The sequence below is a fragment of the Anabas testudineus genome, chromosome 23 (assembly GCF_900324465.2).
Source record: "Anabas testudineus chromosome 23, fAnaTes1.2, whole genome shotgun sequence".
NCBI classification, from domain to species: Eukaryota; Metazoa; Chordata; class Actinopteri; order Anabantiformes; family Anabantidae; genus Anabas; species Anabas testudineus.
Genome location: NC_046631.1, coordinates 15,134,617 through 15,157,545, shown reverse-complemented (window position 1 = coordinate 15,157,545; position 22,929 = coordinate 15,134,617). Strand labels below are relative to the sequence as shown.

Genomic DNA, 22,929 nt, shown 5'->3' with positions numbered 1-22,929 from the left:
AATCAGACCTTCTTCTTCTCCTGTCCGCAGTCTTCCTCACCTCCACACGGCTATAGGGAGATTACACACTGATCTGGATCCGTCCGTGCTGGTCCCTGATCCGTCAGATTTAGACGACGTCCGCTGTCGGTACCAGTTCGACCCGGCTCCGCCTCGTGCTGCTCAGACCATTTGATCGAAATCTACAATTCAAACGACGTCTTCTTGTTTCTCCTCTCAGAGACGGGTTTATCTGACAACTGGACCCTGATCACAGCTCAGAACCATTTCACTCTTCAACGTGTGATGAGCAGTAAAAAGTGAGAACCGAGTCTGAAAGTGGTTTCTCTCGTCTTCTTGGGTTCAGATCAGGAGTTAGTCCACCTGTCGTCCGTCTTAATAATTAAAATTATAATTAAAATAAGAATTAAAAACTGAAACTCAGTAATAAAGCCGAGCACTATGTTTAGCAGATTAACATCATTATACTACAGTTAATTACTAATTAACTACAAATCACAATAAGAACTGGCAGATAAAAAAGTCTGAGTGTGTCATTGATTATTTAAATGTTTCCAATAAAAGAATAAAAGTGTGAAGATGTTCGACAGATCCTTTATTGATCAACAGGGAAACAGGACAGAGTAAAGTCTGGACAGAAATATCTGCAGGTTGGAGTTTTACCTGTGACAGAACAGACTCTGGGACAAGTGGAAGTGAAGGTGTGAAGTCCCTGTTTGTCCACAGCAACAACATCAAGTAAAATTCATATAAAAACATGAACAAAAGTGAAAATGATGAAATAATTTTATATTCCTTAGAGTACAATCAGCACCTTTACAGTTTGACCTGCAGAGATGCTGCTGCTGCAAAGGGCTCACGGACCACATCACGTTCTGACCACGACACCGTCCAGGATCATCATCTCACCTCACAGCGAGCAGCACGTTGTTGTCGTCTCTCTAGTTTCGACCGTTTCGGTTTATGTGGAGGTAAACGAGCAACAGCAGAAACACAATCTGAGCTCCAGCTGCAGCTCATCACGTGGGAAAGAGCAGAATCAGGTTTGAGATGTATTCTGGCTTCTCAGGATCACAGGGGCTCAGGTCTTAGTCTGCTCATTTCCGTCCTGCTGCAGCAGCCAAGTTCACACGTCAGGGTGGGGTCCAAAGTGAAAATCCACACAAGCACGAAAAAGAAATCAATTCATTCTACAGTTTAAAGTATTTTTGGTTCTGTGGAAGAGAAGGAGAACAAAGTTTCTAGTGGAGGAGGTGGAGCCTCCTGAACTTAAGTTTAATGCTAAATGTGAGAAACTGTAACTGGATATTTTGTGAAGCACTAACTGATGCTAAGCTAACGGCTAAACCTCCTTCAGATCTGCAGTAACAGACTTGTCAGAATCAATTTTAAAAAATCCAGATGTGTTACTGAGACCATCACTCATCCAGATCGAGCAGGACCAGATCAGTTTCTGGTTTCTTTATTGAAATCAGTTTCACCTCAGCCACGGAGACAAAGCGAGGACGGCGGCGGACTTTCCTCTTGGTGTTGTGTTTGTGGTTCCTCTGGTACATGTCTGCAGAGCAGGAGACAAGAAGCAGCAACATGTTTTCAGCTGCTGGTTCACGAAACAACTCAGAAAATCAAATAATCAAAAATGTAAATAAAATAGTATTTGTGGAAAGTGTTGGTTAACAGAACAGTTAAGATGAGATTTGGTGAAGTGTTGGTTCTAGGTGTGACTGGAGGACAGAAAGTGGTACCTTTGAAGTTGATCATGTACTCCCTCTGTCCCTTCACCACTCTGACTTCAGCTGTGCTGTCAGACAGAAACTCCTCCTCCAGAGTCCTGGACGTCACTGATGTGGTTCGCTGCTTCTCGTCCTGAGGGACGCAAAGACAGGCGGATTGGCATGCTAACATGATGATGCGCCGCCAGATCATTTAGGTTCAAACAAAACCAGATCACCAACCCTCTGTACCTCTGATCCTCACAACCCTTATTCTTACACTACCAGTATCATACTCAGAGCTCAGCTCCAGTCCCCAGTCCTCCTCCCACGGAACCTCTATTCCTTCTTTCCTGAATGTCACAGATTGGTCCGGCTCACCTTCTCTCCATACTCCAGCCAGTTCCCCTTGTCCCCCTTGTAATACCACCTCCACTCAGTCGTCAGCAGGTAGTGGGGCGGCTTCGATACTGAGGAAACTGTGGAGAGACGACGAACAAGCTGTGACTCCAGAGTCATGGTCAGGAAGTCAACGGGTCGACGTCCAGAACTAAAAACAAAGAAAAAATTCAGCTGTCGCCTCTTCAACTACAGATGAGGCTCAACTTGAACTCAGGTGAGACGTGACCTCTGACCTCTGAATCTTAGATGGGTCACAGAAATCTCGCTCGATGCCCTCCATGTGCTGAATGTCGGTCCATGTGCTGCAGTCCAACACCTGCCACTTGTAGGGCAGGTGGAAGTGAACCTGGCGGCACTCGTCTACACATAAAGGGGAGAAAGTCAACCACAGTAGAATGGACCACACCAGACTTCTACTGAAAAAATATCTGTTTTAATCAGCCTGAAACCAATAATACACACAGTCTTTTTTCTTATGCAGATCTGCTTTTTTTCTGCTGCAACAAACATGAAGGAAACATTATATTTTCAGAACATTACCAAAGTAAAACTAATTAAACCAAGTTCACATGTGAAGCTTTTGTTTAACCAAAGAACGCACCAACTGATCCCAATGTGAAAAACAGTGGATTTCATAAAAGAAAGTATGATCTAAAGCATCTAAAGCCAACATGGTGAACTATTCCGTTTCTGCAGAAGAAGAATACATGTTTCTTCATTTGTTCACTGCAGATGTCTGTGATACTCTGACGCCACCTGGTGGATTTTACAGGAAACTGCAACAGAACACTTCAGATGTGTATTGGCTTCTCTCAGTTTTTTTAAATGATGAAGAAATAACAGAAACTCACTGTGGAACCTGCAGCTGTTTCTCAGGAAGTGCAGACAGATGTTTTCTGTCTCATCTGCAGCAGGTTTACAGAACCGATCCAGATCTTTCTCTGACACAGAGACATGTTCTCTGAACAGACAGTTTGACAACCAAATCACATCCATGAACAGTTTTATTATCTGTGTCCCTGACTTTACCAGAAATGTTACAGCTGCACCTGTGGAACTTTAACACACTGAATTTACCTGCAGGTGGTTTCATCAGTCCAGGATCAGTTTTTACCTTCAAAACCAAAACACTGTTCTAATCTCATTTCTCCACCTTCGCCATGGACGTTTGTCAGACAAACTCCGGTCTGAATATTCAGGTGTAAAAAGGTGTGTTATTCTCACCTGTGGATGTGGAGTCAGCTGCAGTAGTGAGGCGGTGGATGTTTCTGTAGATAGAGACCAGGTCCTGGATGATGTCCCCGCTTAGTCCCCTCTCCTCCAGCAGGCGGCGGCCGTGCTCATCGATGGTGTGTTGTCGCTTACACTTGGATCCGAACAAACAGTCACCTTGAACAAAGTGCTGGCACAGGTGAACTTTGGTGCAGGTGTTCTGGAAGGTGCAGCAGCCGTGAGGAGCTGAACCTTTATTATAGTGCAGACACACCTGAAAGCAGAAGGAACCCACTCGACTGTCATCATTACAGAAAACTACTGATGTAAGAATCATGATGCTTGTTGTTGTCTTTATTGCCTGCTGTTCTTTTCTCTCTTCTCTTTCCACTCACCCCAACCGGTCAAAGCAGATGGCCGCCCACTATGAGCCTGGTTCTGCTGGAAGTTTCTTCCTCTAAAGGGAGTTTTTCCTCTCCACTGTTGCCTAAAGCTTGCTCAAATGGGATTGTTGGGTACCTTACACTGTAAAGTGCCTTGAGATAACTTCTGTTGTAAATTGGCGCTATACAAATAAAATTGAATTGAATTGAATTGAATCAAATGAAATAATAACGTTTTCTCCTAATTCTTAAATAAAAGACTAAGCAGCCACCTGAGCAGCTACATGAGCAGGTGTGTCAGCTTCAAACCACAATAAAGACAACTCGTTTTGTGTCTGATCACTAACATTGATGAAACAAATGGAATGAAAAACCTGTACTGAACGGATTCTTTAAAAGAGATGAGACAGACCTGACAGTCTGAACCACAAGACCAGGTCTCCTTTAGTCTCAAACCAGGACCAGGTCCTCTATGAAGCTTTCAGGCCCTGACTGGTAGCAGACCATCATACTGGCGACATACTGGTAACCTCTGCAGAGAAGCTAAACCTGACTGATCCAATCTGGTCTCGCAGTGTTGGTAAAAACCAGCTGATGGTCCGAGACCCTTTTAAACCTGAAACCATGAAGTCAGTGAATATTGAGACGACAGAAATGCAGGTCCAGCTGCTGCCGGTCTACAACCTGGTTCCAGACATGACACTAAAATAGCCTGACACTATGGCACAGTGTCAGGTGTGTCACAAGCGTGTCGACTGTGATGTAAATGACCTCTGGCAGCAGTGCGGGGTCGTTCTGCAGCAGCAGCAGGAACAGGTCGTCCTCGTTGAGCTCGTGAAGCGTGCACTCTCTCAGTAACGGGTAGTTATGATCCGACTGGATGTCGTGGGAGAACTTACAGGGTTTCCTGAGAAAAACAGAAACAGCAGCATTACTGACCTGAGATCGGTGTTTAATGGATTCTACTGATCTTCTCTGACGCCTTGTCTCCTTCAAACAAGGTTCCTGATCCTCTGATCCTTCAGGGCTGGTCTCCCTCTACTCGTTTATTCTCACTCACAAATACTGTGCTGTAAAAGCTCCACCAGTTATTAGTGATCACCTGTTCAGTAGGAACAAGGGCCTGATTCTGAATCTGTCTTTGGTGTCGAATGTAAAAACATTTTAGATGTTACATGAACACTTGACGTTCGACCATTTAGGATTACTGTGGGAAAAACAAAGTAAAATTACACACGTATCAAAAGTAAAACTGTAGAAAATATCAAGTACTACTGTCCAGCAGCTTTTTACTGCAGCTGGTTTGAACTCAGGTGAGTTCCCAGAGAAAAACCTGCAGCTTCTAGTTAAATGATCATAAGGTTCTTCTCTGTGTTACAGCTGCACACACACACACAAGTTTCACATGGGAATGGTTTCGTTTCTCTTCGTGTTTCTTTTGTTTCCTCAGTTTCGTTTCTCTTCGTGTTTCTTTTGTTTCCTCAGTTTCGTTTCTCCGGAAATTAAACATCAGCATCGATTCAGCCGATAATTAAAAAACATTTTAGTCTAATTACGGATAAATAATCCTATTTTGAGTCTGTATCAGTCCGCAGACAGAAACTAGTTCCTGTCAGTGTTTGGTTTATCACAGCTCCTCCTCGTCTTCTTCTCTCCTAACTTTTCTTACAGTCACACACCTGGACGCTCCCTCACCTGCCCTTGCCGAACCTGCAGTTTCTGTAGATGAAGAACTTGCAGAGGTGCAGCTGCTGACACCCCTCGCACTGCTCCCCCCGCCCGTAGCTCCTGCACAGCCGCAGGGACGTCCTGGCCACCACGGTGGGGTCCCCCCCCGGGCCGCGGACCAGCAGGAATCGGGAGCACCGCTCCACGACGTAGAGGAGCTCTTCTTCGGTGATGTTGCAGCGCTGCACCAGCTCCCGGTACAGCTGCAGCAGCTGCATTGCCCCCCCGTTGCTGCACAGGACGCTGGTGGCGACCAACACCTCCCTGCTGTAGCTGGACATGGTGACTGATCAGCTGCCTGACGCTCACTGGGCTTTGGCTGGTGTTCCGGGTCCACCGGAGACCGAGAGCTCGGTGACTAACACACATCCGCTGCCAGACTGTCACAATAAAAGCACAGCTGTTCAATTTCTGTCTTCATCACCTATTCTTTTGTGTTAATTTCTTTATTTAACGGTGCCACAGAACTTTATCACCTGCTGTGAATCAATATTAAATACAGTGCCTATAAAAAGTATTCACCCCTTTGATGTTTCATCCTTTTACTGACATTATAAATGTGAGTCATTGTCTTGCTAGAAAACAAATCTTCTCCCAAGCCGTAGTTGTCTTGCGACTGAGTAAGATTGTCCTCCAGCATTAATCTTACCCTCTACCTTAACAAGCCTACAGGACATGCTGCTGAGAAGCATCCCCACAGCAGAGGTGCATCTGCTGACCCCCCCACCCTCACCCCCCACGGGGCGATGTGCAGTGTTTGGTGTGCACCAAACATAGCGTCTCGTCTGATGGACAAAAATCACCATTTTGGTCTCATCAGACCTAAGAACCCCCTTCCACCTATTAGAGAACTAAATTAGTGATTTAACATGAGTTTTCTTCAACAGTGTCTTTCTCCTTTCACTCTCCCCTAAAGCTTTGACTGGTGAAGAACCCAGTCAACAGTTGTTGTATGTACAGTCTCTCCTAGCTCAGTTTCTGAAGCTTGTAACTCTGACTAGTCATCAGTGTGTTAGTGGCCTCTCTCATTAGTCTCCTTCTTGCACCGTCTGTTCCAGGCAGATTTCGACATGTGCCATATTCCTATCATTTCTTGATGATGGATTTCAATGAACTCCGGTGGATATTCAGTGCCTTGAAGATTTGTTTGTATCCATCCTCTGACTTATGCTTCTCAATGACCTGTTCTCTCAGTTGCTGGGAGTGTTCTTTTGTCTTCATGGTGTAATGGTAGCCAGGAATACTGAAGAACCAGTGAATGGACCTTCCAGACAGTTTCTTTATACTGCAATCACTTGAGACACTTTCACTGCACTCAGGTGATCTCCATTTCACTAATTGTGGGACTACTAGCACCAAATATCTGGACCTCTGTTGGATTAGGTCAATCATTTTAAAGAGGGTGAATATTAATGCAAAAACGTTCAGATTTCACCTTAATTATTTTTATTGAATTGACATTACTTTGTATAAATCTGTTTTCACTTTGACATTGAGATATTTTTCTGAAATATTTTTGTCAAAGGCGTCAACTTTTAATGTCAATAAAAGGATGAAACATCCAAGAGAGTGAATACTTTTTATAGGCACTGTATATCCAGAGACATTTTATTTCAACAGTCTGGACAACAGCGACAACTCCCTCTGTTCTAACACCCTCAAACATGTCAAACTATCTCCTGACAGCAAGATCACCAGAAAACTGGGACCATTATAGAGATACAGAGTATCACAGTGTTTAATTTGACTGTATTCTAAAGTGCCTGATAAATCAGATGAAGATAACTTCACTGTTCCCTCGTTGAAAGGCACCTGTTGAATGTGTCTTCACGATGCAGCAAATGCAAATGAAACTTTGACTGAGCTGTAAATGATGTGGTTGTTGTGAATGTCTGCTTTGAGTAATAAGAACATTAATAATGAATAATTTATTGATCGCCTTGAGGAAATTGCAGCTGGACAGCTGGCATACAGTATGGTGTTATCCAAGAACACATCAATAAGTAGCTAGAAGGAACTGGGAATCAAACCACTCACGCTGGGGTTCGTAGACAACTGCTCTACCACCTGAGCTACTGCCCCAACTGCTGATAAGGTGCTGGACATGCAAACATTCTGATGCGATGAGGCGATGGGGTGTGGTGTCTGAAGCAGTATGTGTCAGTACAAAAGCACACATGTACAGTGAGTGTGAAGAAGCACAGACCTGGTGTTGAACAAAACGCTCAGCATCCCATCATAACTACAGAGTAACGGTGAGTTGATTTTCTCACTACTTTTTAAAAGCATTAAGAATTTTTCTAGAAGAAAACCATCCCAAGTGTTTAACATTTAAGTTTGTGATCGTGAGTACACAGTGTGTGTGCTTGTGTTGTGTTGAGGTGTTTTCTAACCCACTGTGACGATGAGGAAAAACACGTTGATCTCTGCTTCAGTCCCTCTGCTCCTCTGCTGGATGCTGCTCACAGGTCCACTGAGGGTGAGAACAACACACACAGTACTGAGGTAGAACAGGAAGCTCCAGTGTTCCTCAGTTTGTTTTTCAGCCTCTGATAGGGAACCTGTTGTGTGGTCATCGTGTTGGTCTTCAAGGTCACTGTCCAAGAAAATCTCGCTCACACTTCAAAATCAGACTGAAGTTCACCCGTGACACATGGAGATGAGTTTTGGAAGTCTGTCCAGGGAGAGACCTTCTGCCTTCACAATTAAACGTAGTGGTGGCAGCATAATGCTGTGGGGCTGAATGGTTGTGTCAGACACAGGTTTAGACACAGATTTATGTTGATGCTGGTTCTTTCAACAAGACAATGACCCGAAGTATACGTCCAAAAGGTTTTTCAAGGTCTTGGAGTAGACTGCAGGACTGACAGCCATGGTGAACATTAGAATGCACAGCAGGACAGAACATCCTGTGTCTTACAGCTATAGCTGAGAGCTGGGAGTCAGTCACAGCTAGAGATGTCCGCTGGTGAGTGAACGATGACTGGAGAGACCAGGTTACGTTTAGGCCAGTGGTTCACAAACTTGTTCCTCACAGCCCCCGTGCCCTGTTGTTTTCCTACTACCCCCGTTCCACCTACAGCTGATTAACAGGACTAGGTGTGTTCAGACGGTTAGAAGCTGGAAGACACCATCTCTGGTCCTGTTAATCAGCTGTGGGTGGAACAGGGGTGGTCCCTGAGTACCAGGTTTGGGAACTGCCTGATAGTCAAATGAGCGTCTGGTGTGGAGACAGTGGCACAGCCGGTGAGTATGGAAGAAATGGAAGCATAGCAGGTAGCTGGAATGGGGGGAGATGGTGGTGCAGCAGGTGGCTGATGTAGCAGCAACTGATTGTGGAGAAACACACTCAGATGGCAGGTAACAGGTGAACAGAGCACAAGCATAAATGGGGAAAGAGCTGCCAGAGAAAAGAGAAGAAGAGAGAGAAGAAACAATTGACACTTGGTTTCAGCTTCCAAAATCCAAATTCACACTGGGTCTGGTATTCTGGTGTTGACTGTTCCTACGTTTGATATCAGCATTACTGTGACATTTGCTAAATATTATTATTTCAGAGTCTGTTTTTTTCACACTTTATCTGCTTATACTTTGTTTTTACATCAGTGTAAACTCAGACCTTTGCTTTTAACATCCTATGCTCTTTCTCTGGCCTCTAGATCCTGCTGAGCTCTTCTCAAACGGTCAAGCTCAACATGGTTAAAGATGCTGTTGATGACATGTACATGGGCTGCACTGAAGCCATGGAGGAAAAGATCAAGTACAGATATTTGAAAGAGTTAGAAGAGAAAGACTTAAATGTTGTCTGGCAAAAAACACGTGGGTGTTTAGGAAAGAAAGGGGATACGGCTCTAACCTCATATCACATTCGAACAATCTGCCTTTATGCATCTGACTATTCTTATAAAAATGAAAAATTTTATAAGGTCTTCAATGATGCTGTTCGACAAGGCAGGAGCCGCTATGGCAGCTCCTTCCCATTCCATACTCTGCATTACTGGTTAACTAGGGCTGTACAGATTCTGAATAAAAATCAGTGTTACAGAGTTTATCGGAGAACCTCGATGAAATTTACTGGTAAGATCAACCAAATCATTCGGTTTGGTTTCTTCACCTCCACCTCCTTCCGAAAAGACCTCACAAACTTTTGGCTGCTTTAAGATTACCACCTGTAAAGGTGGTTACCTGAAAAATTATTCTAAATTTGGACAAGAGGAAGAAGTGCTCATACCCCCCTATGAAAGATTCAGGATAACAAATGGTCCGGGGAAACATAAAGACCTGAGCGACTGTAGAGTCGTCTTTGTTTTGAAGAGTTTAGGACATCAGAGCTTCCTGAACTGCAAAACTGCACAGAGAGAGAAGAGAGATGCTTCTCCTGCTGACGAAGATACAACCAGTCGTCATCTGCAAACCTGAAAATCCTCTTAATGACCTGTCTCCAACTGATCTAGACCGTTTCATCAGTCTTTACAGAGCAGTTACTACTGTTGAGAATTATCCAATGCAGCATCAAATGTGGGTGGCTTCCTGCTTTTACCAACTTCCCCATACAAAACATGTTCCAGCTCTAAATAAATAAAATCATTTGAGATTTACTGGTTTTGTTTGGTTCACATTAAACTACAGACAAAGACAAGTACTCTGACTGTTCTTTGGTTGCTTGGTTTACTGGATCCTTCAGCCTCTCTCATGTCCTCCTTCACCACAATCATCAACTTCCTCTTTGTTCTTCAATCTCTTGCTGTCTGCCAGCTTTTCTTTTGCACACTTTCTTACTGCTGTATGGCACAGACCCAACTCACTTATATCAACTATTTGTTTTATACCAATTCCAAATATCAATAAAAAAAAAAAAAAGATGTTCATTAACAAAAACCTAGAGGGTTAACAACAGTGCTAGGGTGTTAGACTCTCTTTATATCTCATATCTCAACATATCTTTATAACGCAACATGATGTACGCAGTTTGCATATCGTCCAAATCATTCCACGGACGATGCCATCACCACTACTCTCCACCTGGTCCTCAGCCATCTGGACAACAAAGACACATATGTTCGAATGCTGTTCATAGACTTTAGCTCAGCATTCAACACCATCATTCCCCAGCAGCTGATTGGGAAGCTGAGCCGACTGGGTCTGACCACCTCCCTCTGCAACTGGATCCTGGATTTCCTGACTGGGAGACCCCAGTCAGTCCGGATCGGGAACAGCGTCTCCGGCACCACCATGCTGAGCACTGGGGCCCCTCAGGGCTGTGTGCTCAGTCCACTGCTGTTCACTCTGCTGACTCACGACTGTGTAGCAATGCACAGCTTGAATCAGATCCTCAAGTTCGCTGATGACACGACTGTGGTGGGTCTCATCAGCAAGAACGACGAGTCAGCGTTCAGAGAGGAGGTACATCAGCTCTCAGCCTGGTGCAAGGCCAACAACCTGTCTCTGAACGTTGGGAAAACTAAAGAGATGGTTGTTGACTTTAGAAGAGCAAAGAGTGGCCACTCTCCACTAATCATCGATGGAGCGTCAGTGGAGATCGTCAAGAGCACCAAATTTCTTGGTGTGCATCTGGAGGACAACCTCATCTGGTCACTCAACACCCGCTCCATCAGAAATAAAAAGGCCCAGCAGCGTCTCTACTTCCTGAGGAAGCTGAGGAAAGCCCATCTGCCGCCCTCCATCCTGACTACATTTTACAGGGGAACCATTAAGAGGATCCTGAGCGGCTGCATCACTGCCTGGTTTGGGAACTACACCGTTTCGGATCGCAAGGCCCTACAGCGGATAGTGAGGACAGCTGAGAAGATCATTGGAGTCTCTCACCCCTCCATCACGGACATTTACACCACACGCTGCATCCGCAAAGCTAGCTGCATTGTGGACGACCCCACCCACCCCTCACACCCAATCTTCACATCAGGGAAGAGGTTCCGGAGCATTCGGGCCCTCACACCCAGACTTTTGAACAGTTTCTTCCCTCAAGCCATCAGGCTCCTCAACACACGCACAATAAACTGAACTGACAACACACACAAACACTCACTAGATTTGACATGTTTCCATTTTGCACAAATCATTTGACTTTGCTGTTCTTGCACATAATTTTCACCATAGTTTTTATAGTACCTCAGATGTACATTGTCCATTTCAGCTACTGGTCGCTGCTGTTTTTGTGTTCTGTTTTGCTGTCTTCAGACGTCTGTCTGCACTTTCTCTTTGTGTTCTTGCTCTGTTTGCACTAGGTTGCACAGGATGCACTTTATGTGGCTAGGACTACTTAGCAGTCCTCAGCTCCATGTTCTGTCTTGTTACCGTGTTATGTAGCACCATGGTTCTGGAGAAACATTGTCTCATTTCACTATGTACTGCTTAAGCTATGACAATAAGGCAACGCAACGCTGTCAGTTTCAGATGATAAAATGCTTACATGCATTTTATAAAAGTTTCTATATATGAAAATATGGTTTATTATTCTTTGGCTTGATTTGATATGTTACATGAAGTGGAATGATGCAGAAACTGATCTGACCATCACTGAGATGCTGCTGTTGACTGCGATACTGATTCTTCAGTTAAGTCCAAACCATTACAAGTCAAAATACAAATCCGTCAAGTTTCACTTTTCACTAATGTTTTATCACACAAAACAAAGTTTAGAGATTTTCTACCGACTAGAAATGGAAGGTTCCTCCATCACTTAGTGGGATCATGGGTCTACGAAGAGCTGTTTAAAATGGTCTTTTGGTTCTTTTTAGAACATTCCTAAACATAATGTCAGAGCTTTGTTAAGTTTGGACCAGGGATGAGTCAGACCTGCAGCTGTTTCTAATCACACAGGTGACTAATGAAAGGTTTAGTGAGTTTGGGTTCAGACAGACAAGAAGTTCACATTCAAACAGGTGAGAAACTGTGTCTGTGATTTGTATTTAATATAACCCCCCCCCCCCCCCCCCCCCAAAAAAAAAAACTGTGGATACAAGTGAAATATGAATCTTTTTACATTTTTAAAATCAACATTTAACCTTTCACAGTTACATAAATTCTTCATTTTTCAGAATTAACAAAACATTGTGACTTTCTTAGCAAAAACCCTGAAGAGAAATTTGATTTGAAAGATTACAGAGTCCTGACACCCGAAGGCATCCTCACTATCTGACTGTCTGACTGGCTGTCCTCCTGAGTCTGAGCCGGGACACAGCGGCTGTCTTTCATCAGTGGAGAAAACAGAACCTGCTCAGTGACCTTAGTTAGAAACTGGTCAGTAAACTTTCAGTCCACACAGGTACTGAAACAGGAATGACAGTTCCAGGCCAGCAGAGAGCAGCAGCAGTTTCCCTCTCAGCTGTCCTGCAGAAGGTCGTACGATCCTCCGTTCACCACCTCGTGTTTGTCCTCCGGCTGCGAAAAGACAACAGTAAGTGTCCGCGTACTGGTTTATTCTCGGCCGAGTTGTTCTGCCTCCATATTTTTACCAGTATGAAAATCTATGATTAAATTAAGTTCATCTGTGATGTGAATCAGGATGAACAGAAAGTGACAAAGGTTCAAATCTCATCGTTGAAAATGGGGCCAGTTACCCAACAAATAAGAGACGACTGGCACAGAGGTTTACAACGAAGCGACTTACCGACGTGTTGGTCTCTGCTGGTTCTGGAGCTGCTTCATAAACTGGGTTACAGATGCTGCGACTGCCGCCTGCCGCTGCAGCTGGAGCTGGAGCTTCTTCCTCTGCTTCATCCTCCTGTCGGGAAATAAATCAGGAAACGTGATTCTACCATGAACAAAAGTGTGTTACAGGGTTAGGGTTAGGGTTAGGACAGTACAGGCGAGTACAACAAAACAAAACTAACTACTAATACTGCCAGACGCAATACATTGTACCAACACTGATGACATTACAATAATAATAATAATTATAAATTACTGTAAAATAACTGATGTCACTAAATGACAAATATTTCTGTATAATTACTGTAAAAACTGACCTACTACACTATTAATATGTACTAATGATGTACTAATAAAAATGAATTTGTACTATTGCTAATAACTATGTTATATTGTTATAGTACAATATTACATTAAAGCTACTTTTAAACTATTACTAAAAGATAATACAGTATTACTCGAGTACTAATACACATTCCATTTAATTAACAGTAAAGTTATTATACTAGAACTAACATTTCCTCTATACAAATACTACAAGTAATAACAAAATACTATTGTATTTAGCCAACACTAGTACGCATGTTAGACAAGTAGTAGTAGTCTAACATTCATGGACCTTGAAGTAGTGGAACTGGAAGGGTTTGGTGTTGTGAGTGTAGAAGTGGTATCCGACAAAGACGACTGCGACCACCAGAACCACCAGCAGCACCACCCCGACCCCCATCCCTGCTCTGTGGGCCACGTGCATCTGTAGTACACAAGGCACATGAAGTACATAAAAATAATACCTCAGGTTCACCGTTTATAGTCAGGGTGAATAAAAACTGACCTGCTGGTGTGGGGGAGGGGCCTTTAATGGCGCCTGGAGAATATGAATTATCCGTTTGATGCCGGGATGTCAGAGTCGGTGACGAAGCGACCATTGATGTAACGGGACGACTGAGGAGAAGAGATGTTTCACACACATTAAACACACTCGACTAGCACAGAACTTCATTCAAAAATGAGAACCGGATCTTTCTTCCTCATAATTTTCTTCTTCTAAAGTGTCTCAGTGAAGTTCTCTCTGTGTGAATGTCTCAGTCTGGGCTGGAACCTCTGCTCATGTTGGCTTTGACAGTCGTAATAATGTCAAATACAGATACTACTTTATTCAATAAACAGAAATGTTGATTTGATCAGTAACTCTCATCAGTCTCAGAGGATTTTGTGAAAAACAAAAGTCAAAGAGGAAGGGAAGGTCTGTGTCTGTTCTGTTCTCTCTGTTTTACGTCCCGGCTGAAAACTGAACTGGGATTCAGACCAGAGCTGAGGGGTTGAGCAGGTCTGCAACTCCGAGGACCGTCAGACTACCGACTCGTGTTTTGATCCGACTGCCGTTCTTCAGCTGGTCCAGAGGCAGAGCCTGACCCTCCGACAAGTGGAACTCAATGTCCCGCTGAGACAGAGTCTGCAGAGACAGACGGACAGGTGGAGACAGGTGAGGCACAGTTAGGGAAACTAAAATCAGAACTTCTCCGGGACTCACCTGGTTGTCGGACAGGCCGCTGTTCTCAGGTACAAACAGCGTGGACTGGACCGTCAGGGTACTGAGACGTTTCACAAACTGTTTCCCAGACTCAGACACCTGAGAGTAATTCAGGATTTGCTGGATACAGAAATAAAATAGTAGTTCTCATGTGGTTGGTCTAAATGATGTTACAGTGAATCGTGCTTTCAGCTGTGAAGCTGATTTTGACTCACTGTGAGGAAGTTGGAGAAGGTCGGTGTGGATCTGAGAACCTGCAGCAGGTTTCCTGTACAAGTGAAGCCGTCTCCAACATAACCGAGCTTACACTCACACTTCACCTCTGAAACAACACGCACACAGACACACAATATTGCTGATACATGATCACACATCACAGTCACAACACACCTGTAACTATTCTTTATTCTGATCATTTAAGGTTTAAAGTGATTTTTCCCATAGTCCCACCTGTGTCGTCATGTGTTCATCACCTATTTAAGGAACAAAATAACACACAACTATTTAACCCTCTCACCCTTCATCCGGTAGCAGAACGTGTCCCAGGTCTCGCTCAGGTTATTGCGAATGCCGTAGTCCACGATGCCCACATGACCAAAGCCACATTTAGGATTGGAGTAGGTGGTGGGGTACGCTACCCGAGCCCCGTCCAACCAACCTGCAGCACACATGTTTAAGCCGCCCTGCAGACAGCAGGATTAATCACATACCAGCAGCAGATCAGAAACAGATAGCTATTAACAGCTGTACTTGTGTTGCGTTCACTGACCTGTTGAGCGTAGGACAGCTAGTTATATGTGGCCAGGCTGCCTCCCTCTGCAGTACAGGCCTGCTGTGCTGCAGAGTAGTTCAGTTTGTACTGACCTTGATCTGAACGGTAGTGAAACACACCAAGTGTCGCATCTGCACAACAACAGCAGACAAACACATATTTAATACTTATGTGCTGAGGTTAAATGTTCCTGAGACGTTGGAAACTAGAGTCATTTAAAACAGCTTGACTGAATATGATGTCACTTCAGACACCATAAAAAACAAAAAGGAGGAAACTCTGTTATGGTTTGGTGCTGGTGAAGGTGGACAGTCTGCAGACAGTTGTGGAGCGATCCCAGCTCCAGGACATGTTCTAAAGATGTTGTTATGAACACTCAGAGGAGCTTTAACTATCCTCATCACCCATTTATTAACGTTTCTGATCTTTCTCCTCCTGGCTGCTGCTCCAGGACTTGGAGATTTGTTCTGTGGATTGATCTGATCTCGCCCGATCTTCTTCTGCTTCTTCTTTTTTATGCGTTTGCCCGTTTGTATGCGTTTGTATGTGAGCCGAAGGCGGCGGCGGCCGCGCTGACAGCCGCAGCCTCCGAGCCGCTAAACCGAACACCGGCGACGCGGATCAGCCGCCAGCAGCGGCAGCTAAAATTAAAGCTCTTCATTGACAGGAACCGAGCCGAGCCGTGCCGAGCTAACAGCACAGGACGTGTTTCCCAGTCACAGATCAGACCTACCTGCCATCCTGGAGATGCGTTTCGGGCGCGTCACGCCTCTCCGCAGCCGCGCGGCGCGCTCCCTGCGCGGGAAGGAGGAGAAGGAGGAGGAGGAGGAGAAGGAGGAGAGTCCCCGCAGAATCAGACCTTCTTCTTCTCCTGTCCGCAGTCTTCCTCACCTCCACACGGCTATAGGGAGATTACACACTGATCTGGATCCGTCCGTGCTGGTCCCTGATCCGTCAGATTTAGACGACGTCCGCTGTCGGTACCAGTTCGACCCGGCTCCGCCTCGTGCTGCTCAGACCATTTGATCGAAATCTACAATTCAAACGACGTCTTCTTGTTTCTCCTCTCAGAGACGGGTTTATCTGACAACTGGACCCTGATCACAGCTCAGAACCATTTCACTCTTCAACGTGTGATGAGCAGTAAAAAGTGAGAACCGAGTCTGAAAGTGGTTTCTCTCGTCTTCTTGGGTTCAGATCAGGAGTTAGTCCACCTGTCGTCCGTCTTAATAATTAAAATTATAATTAAAATAAGAATTAAAAACTGAAACTCAGTAATAAAGCCGAGCACTATGTTTAGCAGATTAACATCATTATACTACAGTTAATTACTAATTAACTACAAATCACAATAAGAACTGGCAGATAAAAAAGTCTGAGTGTGTCATTGATTATTTAAATGTTTCCAATAAAAGAATAAAAGTGTGAAGATGTTCGACAGATCCTTTATTGATCAACAGGGAAACAGGAAAAAGTCTGGACAGAAATATCTGCAGGTTGGAGTTTTACCTGTGACAGAACAGACTCTGCGACAAGTGGAAGTGAAGGTGTGAAGTCCCTGTTTGTCCACAGCAACAACATCAAGTAAAATTCATATAAAAACATGAACAAAAGTGAAAATGATGAAATAATTTAATATTCCTTAGAGTACAATCAGCACCTTTACAGTTTGACCTGCAGAGATGCTGCTGCTGCAAAGGGCTCACGGACCACATCACGTTCTGACCACGACACCGTCCAGGATCATCATCTCACCTCACAGCGAGCAGCACGTTGTTGTCGTCTCTCTAGTTTCGACCGTTTCGGTTTATGTGGAGGTAAACGAGCAACAGCAGAAACACAATCTGAGCTCCAGCTGCAGCTCATCACGTGGGAAAGAGCAGAATCAGGTTTGAGATGTATTCTGGCTTCTCAGGATCACAGGGGCTCAGGTCTTAGTCTGCTCATTTCCGTCCTGCTGCAGCAGCCAAGTTCACACGTCAGGGTGGGGTCCAAAGTGAAAATCCACACAAGCACGAAAAAGAAATCAATTCATTCTACAGTTTAAAGTATTTTTGGTTCTGTGGAAGAGAAGGAGAACAAAGTTTCTAGTGGAGGAGGTGGAGCCTCCTGAACTTAAGTTTAATGCTAAATGTGAGAAACTGTAACTGGATATTTTGTGAAGCACTAACTGATGCTAAGCTAACGGCTAAACCTCCTTCAGATCTGCAGTAACAGACTTGTCAGAATCAATTTTTAAAAAATCCAGATGTGTTACTGAGACCATCACTCATCCAGATCGAGCAGGACCAGATCAGTTTCTGGTTTCTTTATTGAAATCAGTTTCACCTCAGCCACGGAGACAAAGCGAGGACGGCGGCGGACTTTCCTCTTGGTGTTGTGTTTGTGGTTCCTCTGGTACATGTCTGCAGAGCAGGAGACAAGAAGCAGCAACATGTTTTCAGCTGCTGGTTCACGAAACAACTCAGAAAATCAAATAATCAAAAATGTAAATAAAATAGTATTTGTGGAAAGTGTTGGTTAACAGAACAGTTAAGATGAGATTTGGTGAAGTGTTGGTTCTAGGTGTGACTGGAGGACAGAAAGTGGTACCTTTGAAGTTGATCATGTACTCCCTCTGTCCCTTCACCACTCTGACTTCAGCTGTGCTGTCAGACAGAAACTCCTCCTCCAGAGTCCTGGACGTCACTGATGTGGTTCGCTGCTTCTCGTCCTGAGGGACGCAAAGACAGGCGGTTTGGCATGCTAACATGATGATGCGCCGCCAGATCATTTAGGTTCAAACAAAACCAGATCACCAACCCTCTGTACCTCTGATCCTCACAACCCTTATTCTTACACTACCAGTATCATACTCAGAGCTCAGCTCCAGTCCCCAGTCCTCCTCCCACGGAACCTCTATTCCTTCTTTCCTGAATGTCACAGATTGGTCCGGCTCACCTTCTCTCCATACTCCAGCCAGTTCCCCTTGTCCCCTTGTAATACCACCTCCACTCAGTCGTCAGCAGGTAGTGGGGCGGCTTCGATACTGAGGAAACTGTGGAGAGACGACGAACAAGCTGTGACTCCAGAGTCATGGTCAGGAAGTCAACGGGTCGACGTCCAGAACTAAAAACAAAGAAAAAATTCAGCTGTCGCCTCTTCAACTACAGATGAGGCTCAACTTGAACTCAGGTGAGACGTGACCTCTGACCTCTGAATCTTAGATGGGTCACAGAAATCTCGCTCGATGCCCTCCATGTGCTGAATGTCGGTCCATGTGCTGCAGTCCAACACCTGCCACTTGTAGGGCAGGTGGAAGTGAACCTGGCGGCACTCGTCTACACATAAAGGGGAGAAAGTCAACCACAGTAGAATGGACCACACCAGACTTCTACTGAAAAAAATATCTGTTTTAATCAGCCTGAAACCAATAATACACACAGTCTTTTTTCTTATGCAGATCTGCTTTTTTTCTGCTGCAACAAACATGAAGGAAACATTATATTTTCAGAACATTACCAAAGTAAAACTAATTAAACCAAGTTCACATGTGAAGCTTTTGTTTAACCAAAGAACGCACCAACTGATCCCAATGTGAAAAACAGTGGATTTCATAAAAGAAAGTATGATCTAAAGCATCTAAAGCCAACATGGTGAACTATTCCGTTTCTGCAGAAGAAGAATACATGTTTCTTCATTTGTTCACTGCAGATGTCTGTGATACTCTGACGCCACCTGGTGGATTTTACAGGAAACTGCAACAGAACACTTCAGATGTGTATTGGCTTCTCTCAGTTTTTTTAAATGATGAAGAAATAACAGAAACTCACTGTGGAACCTGCAGCTGTTTCTCAGGAAGTGCAGACAGATGTTTTCTGTCTCATCTGCAGCAGGTTTACAGAACCGATCCAGATCTTTCTCTGACACAGAGACATGTTCTCTGAACAGACAGTTTGACAACCAAATCACATCCATGAACAGTTTTATTATCTGTGTCCCTGACTTTACCAGAAATGTTACAGCTGCACCTGTGGAACTTTAACACACTGAATTTACCTGCAGGTGGTTTCATCAGTCCAGGATCAGTTTTTACCTTCAAAACCAAAACACTGTTCTAATCTCATTTCTCCACCTTCGCCATGGACGTTTGTCAGACAAACTCCGGTCTGAATATTCAGGTGTAAAAAGGTGTGTTATTCTCACCTGTGGATGTGGAGTCAGCTGCAGTAGTGAGGCGGTGGATGTTTCTGTAGATAGAGACCAGGTCCTGGATGATGTCCCCGCTTAGTCCCCTCTCCTCCAGCAGGCGGCGGCCGTGCTCATCGATGGTGTGTTGTCGCTTACACTTGGATCCGAACAAACAGTCACCTTGAACAAAGTGCTGGCACAGGTGAACTTTGGTGCAGGTGTTCTGGAAGGTGCAGCAGCCGTGAGGAGCTGAACCTTTATTATAGTGCAGACACACCTGAAAGCAGAAGGAACCCACTCGACTGTCATCATTACAGAAAACTACTGATGTAAGAATCATGATGCTTGTTGTTGTCTTTATTGCCTGCTGTTCTTTTCTCTCTTCTCTTTCCACTCACCCCAACCGGTCAAGGCAGATGGCCGCCCACTATGAGCCTGGTTCTGCTGGAAGTTTCTTCCTCTAAAGGGAGTTTTTCCTCTCCACTGTTGCCTAAAGCTTGCTTAAATGGGATTGTTGGGTACCTTACACTGTAAAGTGCCTTGAGATAACTTCTGTTGTAAATTGGCGCTATACAAATAAAATTGAATTGAATCAAATGAAATAATAACGTTTTCTCCTAATTCTTAAATAAAAGACTAAGCAGCCACCTGAGCAGCTACATGAGCAGGTGTGTCAGCTTCAAACCACAATAAAGACAACTCGTTTTGTGTCTGATCACTAACATTGATGAAACAAATGGAATGAAAAACCTGTATTGAACGGATTCTTTAAAAGAGATGAGACAGACCTGACAGTCTGAACCACAAGACCAGGTCTCCTTTAGTCTCAAACCAGGACCAGGTCCTCTATGAAGCTTTCAGGCCCTGACTGGTAGCAGACCATCATACTGGCGACATACTGGTAACCTCTGCAGAGAAGCTAAACCTGACTGATCCAATCTGGTCTCGCAGTGTTGGTAAAAACCAGCTGATGGTCCGAGACCCTTTTAAACCTGAAACCATGAAGTCAGTGAATATTGAGATGACAGAAATGCAGGTCCAGCTGCTGCCGGTCTACAACCTGGTTCCAGACATGACACTAAAATAGCCTGACACTATGGCACAGTGTCAGGTGTGTCACAAGCGTGTCGACTGTGATGTAAATGACCTCTGGCAGCAGTGCGGGGTCGTTCTGCAGCAGCAGCAGGAACAGGTCGTCCTCGTTGAGCTCGTGAAGCGTGCACTCTCTCAGTAACGGGTAGTTATGATCCGACTGGATGTCGTGGGAGAACTTACAGGGTTTCCTGAGAAAAACAGACACAGCAGCATTACTGACCTGAGATCGGTGTTTAATGGATTCTACTGATCTTCTCTGACGCCTTGTCTCCTTCAAACAAGGTTCCTGATCCTCTGATCCTTCAGGGCTGGTCTCCCTCTACTCGTTTATTCTCACTCACAAATACTGTGCTGTAAAAGCTCCACCAGTTATTAGTGATCACCTGTTCAGTAGGAACAAGGGCCTGATTCTGAATCTGTCTTTGGTGTCGAATGTAAAAACATTTTAGATGTTACATGAACACTTGACGTTCGACCATTTAGGATTACTGTGGGAAAAACAAAGTAAAATTACACACGTATCAAAAGTAAAACTGTAGAAAATATCAAGTACTACTGTCCAGCAGCTTTTTACTGCAGCTGGTTTGAACTCAGGTGAGTTCCCAGAGAAAAACCTGCAGCTTCTAGTTAAATGATCATAAGGTTCTTCTCTGTGTTACAGCTGCACACACACACACAAGTTTCACATGGGAATGGTTTCGTTTCTCTTCGTGTTTCTTTTGTTTCCTCAGTTTCGTTTCTCTTCGTGTTTCTTTTGTTTCCTCAGTTTCGTTTCTCCGGAAATTAAACATCAGCATCGATTCAGCCGATAATTAAAAAACATTTTAGTCTAATTACGGATAAATAATCCTATTTTGAGTCTGTATCAGTCCGCAGACAGAAACTAGTTCCTGTCAGTGTTTGGTTTATCACAGCTCCTCCTCGTCTTCTTCTCTCCTAACTTTTCTTACTGTCACACACCTGGACGCTCCCTCACCTGCCCTTGCCGAACCTGCAGTTTCTGTAGATGAAGAACTTGCAGAGGTGCAGCTGCTGACACCCCTCGCACTGCTCCCCCCGCCCGTAGCTCCTGCACAGCCGCAGGGACGTCCTGGCCACCACGGTGGGGTCCCCCCCCGGGCCGCGGACCAGCAGGAATCGGGAGCACCGCTCCACGACGTAGAGGAGCTCTTCTTCGGTGATGTTGCAGCGCTGCACCAGCTCCCGGTACAGCTGCAGCAGCTGCATTGCCCCCCCGTTGCTGCACAGGACGCTGGTGGCGACCAACACCTCCCTGCTGTAGCTGGACATGGTGACTGATCAGCTGCCTGACGCTCACTGGGCTTTGGCTGGTGTTCCGGGTCCACCGGAGACCGAGAGCTCGGTGACTAACACACATCCGCTGCCAGACTGTCACAATAAAAGCACAGCTGTTCAATTTCTGTCTTCATCACCTATTCTTTTGTGTTAATTTCTTTATTTAACGGTGCCACAGAACTTTATCACCTGCTGTGAATCAATATTAAATACAGTGCCTATAAAAAGTATTCACCCCTTTGATGTTTCATCCTTTTACTGACATTATAAATGTGAGTCATTGTCTTGCTAGAAAACAAATCTTCTCCCAAGCCGTAGTTGTCTTGCCGACTGAGTAAGATTGTCCTCCAGCATTAATCTTACCCTCTACCTTAACAAGCCTACAGGACATGCTGCTGAGAAGCATCCCCACAGCAGAGGTGCATCTGCTGACCCCCCCACCCTCACCCCCCACGGGGCGATGTGCAGTGTTTGGTGTGCACCAAACATAGCGTCTCGTCTGATGGACAAAAATCACCATTTTGGTCTCATCAGACCTAAGAACCCCCTTCCACCTATTAGAGAACTAAATTAGTGATTTAACATGAGTTTTCTTCAACAGTGTCTTTCTCCTTTCACTCTCCCCTAAAGCTTTGACTGGTGAAGAACCCAGTCAACAGTTGTTGTATGTACAGTCTCTCCTAGCTCAGTTTCTGAAGCTTGTAACTCTGACTAGTCATCAGTGTGTTAGTGGCCTCTCTCATTAGTCTCCTTCTTGCACCGTCTGTTCCAGGCAGATTTCGACATGTGCCATATTCCTATCATTTCTTGATGATGGATTTCAATGAACTCCGGTGGATATTCAGTGCCTTGAAGATTTGTTTGTATCCATCCTCTGACTTATGCTTCTCAATGACCTGTTCTCTCAGTTGCTGGGAGTGTTCTTTTGTCTTCATGGTGTAATGGTAGCCAGGAATA

At 44.6% G+C, this 22,929-nt stretch overlaps 2 protein-coding genes and 1 pseudogene across 2 annotated transcripts; all 3 read right to left on the bottom strand.

The window, feature by feature from the left end:
• Positions 1–574: 574 nt before the first annotated feature.
• LOC113163356 (protein mono-ADP-ribosyltransferase PARP12-like) lies at positions 575–5,780 on the bottom strand. Its single transcript, XM_026361908.1, has 8 exons — positions 5,405–5,780; positions 4,481–4,616; positions 3,339–3,600; positions 2,966–3,055; positions 2,348–2,474; positions 2,094–2,262; positions 1,746–1,866; positions 575–1,558 (listed from the first exon to the last, which is right to left on the bottom strand). Exons 1-8 carry the CDS (start codon positions 5,716–5,718, stop codon positions 1,419–1,421), a joined length of 1,359 nt encoding a protein of 452 aa, XP_026217693.1. The 5' UTR covers positions 5,719–5,780; the 3' UTR covers positions 575–1,418.
• Positions 5,781–13,987: 8,207 nt separating this feature from the next.
• On the bottom strand, positions 13,988–15,422 carry LOC113162864 (stabilin-2-like). The gene is made up of 6 exons (XM_026361100.1): positions 15,409–15,422; positions 15,157–15,322; positions 14,855–14,961; positions 14,640–14,759; positions 14,415–14,561; positions 13,988–14,050 (listed from the first exon to the last, which is right to left on the bottom strand). The coding sequence occupies exons 2-6, from the start codon at positions 15,308–15,310 to the stop codon at positions 13,988–13,990; spliced, it is 591 nt and encodes a 196-aa protein (XP_026216885.1). The 5' UTR covers positions 15,311–15,322; positions 15,409–15,422.
• A 1,414-nt stretch (positions 15,423–16,836) lies between these two features.
• LOC113163357 lies at positions 16,837–22,030 on the bottom strand (annotated as a pseudogene).
• Between the last annotated feature and the right edge of the window lie 899 nt (positions 22,031–22,929).